We start from the raw sequence: 8,324 nt of genomic DNA, 5'->3' as shown, positions 1-8,324 counted from the left end.
ACCATTAATCATGATAGAATATCTTTTAAGTAATTTAAAATGCATGCTGTAGCAGTATTCTACATATTTATTTCCTTCTATACGTTTGGTTGGAGTCTGTCCTAACGAGTAATGCGCTGCATCAGTTCCTATATGTAGTGCAAAGTGAACTGGGTTAGCTAAGGTGTACCCTTTAATTGACATAATACTTTGGTGTCCAGAGGTGTTGGAAATACAGTGAAACACTTTGAACTAGAAGATGTGATGAACAATAGGAAAATCCACATGGCCTGCATCTAACTGGTTAAATCTGTAGAAGCGAAGGAGAAAAAATTAAGGAACTCGAAATAAATAATTTGGGAACACAAAATATAAACCTTGGCATATAAGTAAGAGAAAGTTAGACATGAGTTTAAAATAATTGTTGAACTGGGTTTAAAAGATGAGATATGGAAGTTCAATTCAGAGAACAGTCAATTAGTGTTTCAGAGATGTGATTTCAAGAAGTTCTGGATGAATTGATTTAGGCAATCCCTTACATGGAGACTGACTTTGAGAATCAAAATGAAGAAGGGGTTACTATTTTGGACTTTGCAGTAACTTGTGATTTTGTTTAAGCGAATGGGTACTTCAGAGACTCTCACATAATAACTTTTAGACTAAGGTAGAAGTTTAGTCAAATAAATTTATACTTGCTCAGAAGTTGTATTCTTACTTTTCAATAAACAAAAGAAGAAAAGTAATTCATACATGAGAAAAGAAGATAAATCAAACGAGAAAAGAAGATAAATCACAAACGCATTTGTAGAGATCAGATAAATGCTCAAGCACATATAAAATGATTATAATAAAAGAGTCCAGACATATTAATGTGTAGAAGATGTTCGAAGAACATACGTGCCAAGTGTATCTTTCACTGGTATAGAATCATAGAATTCAATGCAAATAGTTCTTACTTTTAAAACTATCTTGATGCTCTCTGAAAGTCTCCAATTTTTTTTTTAATGGATAATATATTGGAATTGAGACTTTCATACATTGGAGGATATCGTTTCACAGGTCTGAAGACGTGTCAAAATGAGTACAACTTCATAAGCATTTTTATGTAAGTGCGTGAAAATTAGTACTTCTGTTCAAAATTATTCTGAAACTGAATACAATTTTTTATCAGCTTGTATTTCGATTCTTAACTGCCCATATGCAAGTGTACACTTCACACATCATCATATGATACAACCCCCAAATTAGTAGTCAGTTCAATTCTCCTTTGCGTGGGGATATTATGGGGATTTAATACAATAAGCTTTATAGGCTTTTACCTATGAACAGGGGTATCATTTCATTGGAGGTAGGCAGAAATTCAGAGTAATCAGGTGGAGAGAATTGCCTCTGGAATGCCAAATATCTTCATTTTCGACTCTTAATTTCTGGAGTGCAATTTCATAGATTTACATATTGTGTTTACTGTTTCCATTTCCATTGCATAAACAATTGTTCTCAATCTTCAATTCCATTTGAAGTTATAATTTACAATCAACATCTCCAGCCTACATCCTTCCATTACAATATTGTTGCCGACAACTCTACTGATTAGCTGATTCATGGTTCACAACAGTAACAACAATAGTAGGGGACGTTATCAAATTGGTACCAGAGCATTGATTCTAGGGAAAATGGAAACAAATATCAGCAAACAATTACAGGAGAGATGGGGCTGGATATTCAATCGGTTTGTGTTGCAACGGGTAGGAGGAAACCAAGCAGATAATGTAGAGTTGGATTTGTAAGGTCAACTTAAAACATCCATATTTCATGGGGAAAATCCAGATCAATGGCTATGTACGGCAAAGCATTGTTTAACCATGACATCACGGGTTGTCAGAGAGGGAAAAGGTGGAACCCGCAGTCGCGTGCTTTGATGGAAAGGCATGGCATGATTTCAATGGATAGAAGGTCGTTGTCCGATTCAAACTCGAGAACAGGGTTGGATACAGTCCGGTTTGGTTTGGCTCTAACGATTACCGAACCAACTCAAAATTTTCGAATATTTAGTAAGTTGAATCGTCAGTTCCAAATTTAATTATGGAACCGTTCGCGTTCGGGTTCGGGTTCGGTTCCATTCGATTCAGTTCGTTCGGTTCGGGTCCATTCGGTTCCCAAGTTCCGTGTTATAATTAGATTTTTTAATATTTACAAAGTGAAATTAATTCAACTAATGATATATTCAATTTTAGCTCTTACAAAATAAAGTAGTCCAATCTTATGTGTCTTTTACATCTTTCTTTGCTGAGTTCTTCACAGATTTGATTGTTAAAATCACATGAAGAGGAAGATAGCGAGCTCAAAATAATTAATTCAATTTTTTCAAAACGGTAGAAACGGCATTACAGTAAAGTAACAGATTTGGATAAAATTTAGATCAATTTCAAAAATCATTTTTTTTTTAGTTTGAACTAAATTAACTAGTTAACAAATTAATTTAGAAAAAATAAAATAATTTTGCTTATTTAAAATAAATTAATTAAAAAATTAGGAAGATTCAATTCTTATTCGGTTCTTCGAATCTTGATCTAGATTTAAGAACCGAACCGAACCTATTGATTTTGGATTCAGATACCCATTCGAATATTTAATTTTAGAAGAACCGTTCGGTTCGGTTCGGGAATTTTGTCCGGTCCTATTCAGGAAGAATTGAAGGTTTTGTTGTTGGTTCGATTTCGAATGAATGAGGTCGCCATTGGTGGAGAATTTCCTGCGTGGAAGTGTTGAGAATTGAAAGAAAAGAGGTATCAATTGCATGTGTCTCCATCGTCGTCACCCGAGCAAGAGGAGAAGAAGTTGGAGAACGTAGGGGAAGGGTTCACTATTAACGAACCGAAGTTGGAAAAGATGAAAGGAGAAATTGTTGAAGTTAGTGGGTTTGGTCTATAGTATGGGGGTGGCCCAAACAAGAGGACTGCAAAAATTCACTCAAACCAGTCGAAGTCAGGATGGGCCTAAATAAAATAAAGGTAAATGACCTAAAAACCATCAAATGACTCCAATTTCAAGCAACAATTGCACCAACATACTACAATCACGTACCAGCTTCAATTCAGCTTAGCCATTTCCAAAACCAAGTTCCACTAATTTCAAATAGCTTTCCGGTGCTAAAGTTCAAATGAAAAAGGAAAATAATTTGAGTCTCCAGTGTGATGAGTACGACACCATTGGGCAATGCAGCTAGAAAAGAAAAAAAAGAGTTAAGAGAATCGATAAAAGGAGAAATTATCTGGGAAATTGATGATATTGGATTTGGTTGCATCAGTGGCAGTGGTGGAAAAAGGTGAAGTGATTTTTAACACTGACAACGGTCAGGAGGTTGGAGATTCGTTGGGATTTTAATTAATTCAGTGGTGGATTAATGGCGCCAATGACGAAAACAGGGCATATTGCACAAAAGGAGAAGGTCGTGACGTTGATCGACTGTGGTACTAAACACCATTGTATTCCGGTTGGCTGGGTTTATTTTTTGCAAAACCCGCGAAGGGGTGCGACCGGTTATGGGATTTTCATGGACAATATTACTTGTAGTTAATAGGTCTAGCAACTTCTTTTGGTTAAAGTGTCCCTTTTCTGCTCTGATTGTGATTAGCATGGCAAAGAAAATAGATCGGATGTACGAAATTTTGGAATTGGTCCGGATTTTCACCTTGAGGCCAAGGGGAATTTCAAGGGTAGGGTATTGATACAGCCCCAAATTAGTAGTCAGTTCAATTCTCATTTACATGGGGGATATTATGGATATTTATTACAATAAGATGTATAAGCTTTAACCTATAAATAGGGGGTATCGTTTCATTAAGAGGTAGAGAAATCTGGAGGAGAGAATTGGCCTCTCAAATGCCAAATATCTTCATTTTCCATTCTTAATTTCTGGAGTACAATTTCATAGATTTACATATTGTGTTTTTCATTTACTCATTACATGAACAATGTTTCTATCTTCAATTCAATATAGTTATACTTTACAATCAACATGTCCAGCTTACATCCTTCCATTACAATATTGTTGCCTAACAATGCTAATGATCAGGACTCTTATAAGTTTCCATCCGATTGAGCAGAAGCAGCAGGGGACCCTATCATCATATCTTGTTTTTATTTTGTTTTCGCGCTTTATACATGCATTATGATCTGAAATGTGTCTTTGTTGTTTCTAAATCATTTCATTGCTACTATGTTTGGCTCTTCATTTCATCGCCTATTATATTTTGCTCTTCATACCCTACCATCATCCAATATTACCTTTATCTATTGACTTCATACGCTTAACTACATCTGAAGTATCATCACTTTGCCTGGTTTATTTACTTATTGTTGAGCTCTTTCACTTAGAGCTATTTGATTAGCTATATATTGACATAAAAAATTGTTTGCTCATAGTGAAGACTTGTTTAGTAATATAATTATTCCACTTAGATTATATTAGTTGAGTTAAATTTCGTCACTTTTTTTTTTTTTTTTTGGGTTATATAGTTCGATTATACAACTAGGAGGAGATAAAATACAAGTTTGAAGGCACACAATAGAATGTAAAAGATTTGTACAAGTAGAACAGTAATATATGGGATGTACCTTTAGGCATAATAGGAAAAAGGTGTTTTTTTAGTCATTGTAGAGGATCGTGTTTTCCTCGCAGAGTGATTGTTTTTGGTATTTAGATTCGGTTACCAATAAGGAATGAGGACTTGTAAAGGATGTAATGCGCACCGATTATAGCCAGCTGGACGTGAAGGAGAAGTGCAACAGGGTTAGAGATAACATGTACTACCAAGCTGGAAAGTAAGTTCTAAAGTATCATTACCAGACCTTGTATTGTGGTATTGTGTTGGTCAACAATTAAAGGACCAAGGGTGCATAATATAAACAGATCATAAACAAGGATTTTAAGATGCGTGGCCTAAAATTGATAGAATAAAGATATGAATACAGTAAACAACTGGTGGTGACATCAACTTATGATAAAGAGAAAGATGAATTAGGTCGTTGGGTTATATTATAGAACTAAATAGAGGTGGAGTGGCTCCAAAGAATGAACTCACAGTAGCATGCTGCTTTCACCCAGTCATATTAATGGGTCAACTCATCCATCCAATTTTAACTAGTTGCCACTGTTAACCAATATGATACATATGGGAGATAAAAAAGAAGCACTTACTGTTATGGTGACAAATATAGGCAGTGACAAGTATGGGGACAGTTGTAAAAAGCTTCCAGAAAGATGCCTGATCAGCAAGTTCAGGCAGCAAACGAGGCATTCCAATGCTTCCATTTATTAATTTGGTGATGGCTATTCCTGCTGTGATAACCACAAACACAACAGCCAAAGCCACTGACAAGGCTGAAGTGTATCTCAATGAATCTGACACCACACCCAAGCATTAAAATGAATTACTGACATTTCTATACTTTCAAGGACAATTTCTGGGGCATAACCAATCAGAGAAACTTTGCTACAGTATTATCACGAATAGGCATATCAAACAGATCTAACAGATTTACAATTTGATTCCAGAATTAAAAAATTAAAAAAATTAAAAAAATAAAATAAAATAATAATAATAATAATAATAATAATAATAAAAATGAACATGGATTAGGATAGAAAAACAAAGTAGTTGAATTATTGGAAAGTCCATCCTAATCTCCTTATCAGAAATGTGAAGGTTCCATGCAATGAATTAAACCAGCTGTCAAAGAAATTGTCCCTACAAAAGGCTTGCAGCAGTCTATAGTTATCATACAACTCAGATATGGGAAATCTTTCACACGATAAATCCTAATAAAAGTGGATAAATCTCTGAATGATTCAGAAAGGTAAATTGCGTATGTTGTATATTTCATGGACGTCCAAATCCATATACATTAGTATTTCTCAAAGGACCCTAAGATAAGCTACCATTGAATTCAACTCCCTCCTGTGTCACAAACCCTAGTACAAAAATGAGTAGCAATACTTCTTATAGAGAAGGTAAATAATGCTTCTGAATCAGGTGTTAAGATACATCATTTTCAACAATGTATGGCTGTCCCCTTGTCCTATAGCCATTAGAAAACTTGATTAGATGTCTTCATTATCTTCTTTATTTTCTAAAAATATGCAAGTAACTTTGCATCTAAGTATGTATAACTCTTTTACTCCAGACGTACATCACAGTTCTAGGGAAAGAAAGATAAAATATGAGTTTAGTTCCAATACTATGTGTTTGGCTAAGCTTGAAAAGAAGTAGAAGTTATTTTTTTTACTAACAAAACTAAGACTTACTGTCTAGAAAAGTAATTTTAAGCATAGTCAGAATTGGGCTAGGATATCCAGTTACATAGTAGATGGCATATTCAGATATTCTAATACAAATAACAACACAAATACAAAAGTCAAAGAAAAAAGAGAAACATTAATACTGTGAATGGGATGGAAGATGCTAACCAACGTGTTTAAGTGAAATCAGAGGTGTAAAAACAAGAAGTGTTATAAGGAGTTGTATGGAAAAACGAGTGGTCCACCAATGTTCGCCAAACCATTCTTCCATCACACCGAAATGGTGCACCCCGTCCGACCATGTCTCCGATAGAACGTCACCTGCAATCAAATCAAAGACGACAACACCTAACCATAATTAACAAAAAATAACTCAAAGAAAATAGTAAATACTAGCTACATTTATTTCGATCTATAGTGGACCACACAATATCCACATCTGGGAATATATATTGTTTACTGAAGTTCGAAATTTAGAATGCAAAAAAGATTTACTGTCGAGCTCTCCCCTGTGACCTATTTTGCAATCACCCCAAGTCCAATGCACCAAAATAATGGAAGTTTTATGCTTCGACTAAAACAAAGCAATTCTTTATTTAGACAACAAATCTTATCTTAATCCCATCTGGTAAAAAACTAAAGCCCTAAAATTGAGCAAAAGTTCAGCAAAAAATTTAAAACAATTGGAAGATGGTGCATATATGAACACTCAAATTTACTGAAAATTAAATTCAACAGTCAATCATGTATCGAAATTCAGAATTCAGCAAAAGAAATAATAATAAAAAAATAAAATTTACTTTTCGTCGACTAGGACGTTACCAATTATTATCATGTAAACAACAAGCATGCCAAGATTATTGATGACAATACAGATCTGCAGAAGATTCCGACCAACGCCAGAGAAGGTGTCACCGGCGAGGCCGGCATAAGACGTGGTCTTGGAGGCCGCAGTGAACCGGAGGATCATCTCTAACGATTTTTCCGTCAGTATTCCGGCCAACACAATAACGATCAACCCCGGGATTGTACCCAATTGCTTTAGGGTAGCAGGAAGGGCCATGATCCCGGCGCCGACAATGGTGGTGGATAGGTTGAAAACCGCACCAGAAAAAGACGCGCCGACGAAGTCTCGGCCGTGGTCCTTAGGGAGGAAGGGAGTGACCCTCGGACTTCGGCGGTGCTTCCGGTCGACGAAGGTCATTTTCGTGATTTTGAGAGAAATTATTATTTTAGAGAAATTTTTTATGGATAGAATGGACGGAAAATACTTAGTGCATTACGCGGGAACCAACGTGGACACCTATTACTTGTATGATTGTATCCAATCATGTTCTGACACGTGAATATCAATGTACTTGCTTAGCGGTATGAGAAAATAATAAAATTTCAAAATATTGGGAAATATTTCTATTAACCCAACTCTTTTTTGCCAATGAAATTTGTTCTCCGTAAATTTTAATATTAAAGATAATTATTTAATCATGAGAAGATGACTACAATGTCCTTTTCTTAATTCGTCCATGTTCACGAAAACATTTGGAAGTTTAGTTCCTGTGAAAAGAAATACTTAGACCATTTTCAATCCTATATTAAAAATTTTTGTATCAAATTTTGCACAAAATAAACAATGTTTAATCATTTTTTTCATTTACTTTATTCATAACAATTTATATAACTGAAAATTTATTTATTTATTCGATTTACTACTACATAAATTACTATATACATAATTATGTTTCGTTTACTAAAATATTAAATTATATAATATATTTTAAAAATATAGTACAATTAATAAAAATACTACAACTAAGAAAATATTAAATCATGTTATTGAAAACAACATAGTACATTTTGAATTTTGAAATTATGTTACGACGAAGTTTACCTAATGTCATAATTTAATTATCGAAATTCATATATTAATCCAACAAATGTTCAATTATTGATTACACGAGTAAAATTTATTACAAATAATAGTAGCAGTAGTAGTAATTAACTGCTTAATTACAAATTAAAATTTATATATAATGTAAAATGATAC

General features: G+C 34.3%; 1 protein-coding gene across 1 annotated transcript; it reads right to left on the bottom strand.

The window, feature by feature from the left end:
* Positions 1-6: 6 nt before the first annotated feature.
* LOC111371768 (amino acid transporter AVT6A-like) lies at positions 7-7,552 on the bottom strand. The gene is made up of 4 exons (XM_022993920.1): positions 7,103-7,552; positions 6,449-6,601; positions 5,180-5,383; positions 7-289 (listed from the first exon to the last, which is right to left on the bottom strand). The coding sequence occupies exons 1-4, from the start codon at positions 7,482-7,484 to the stop codon at positions 276-278; spliced, it is 753 nt and encodes a 250-aa protein (XP_022849688.1). The 5' UTR covers positions 7,485-7,552; the 3' UTR covers positions 7-275.
* Positions 7,553-8,324: the final 772 nt, after the last annotated feature.

Source organism: Olea europaea, chromosome 22 (assembly GCF_002742605.1).
Source record: "Olea europaea var. sylvestris chromosome 22, O_europaea_v1, whole genome shotgun sequence".
NCBI lineage: Eukaryota > Viridiplantae > Streptophyta > Magnoliopsida > Lamiales > Oleaceae > Olea > Olea europaea.
The sequence above is the reverse complement of the archived record's forward strand: the minus strand, read 5'-3'. Positions and strand labels throughout refer to the sequence as shown.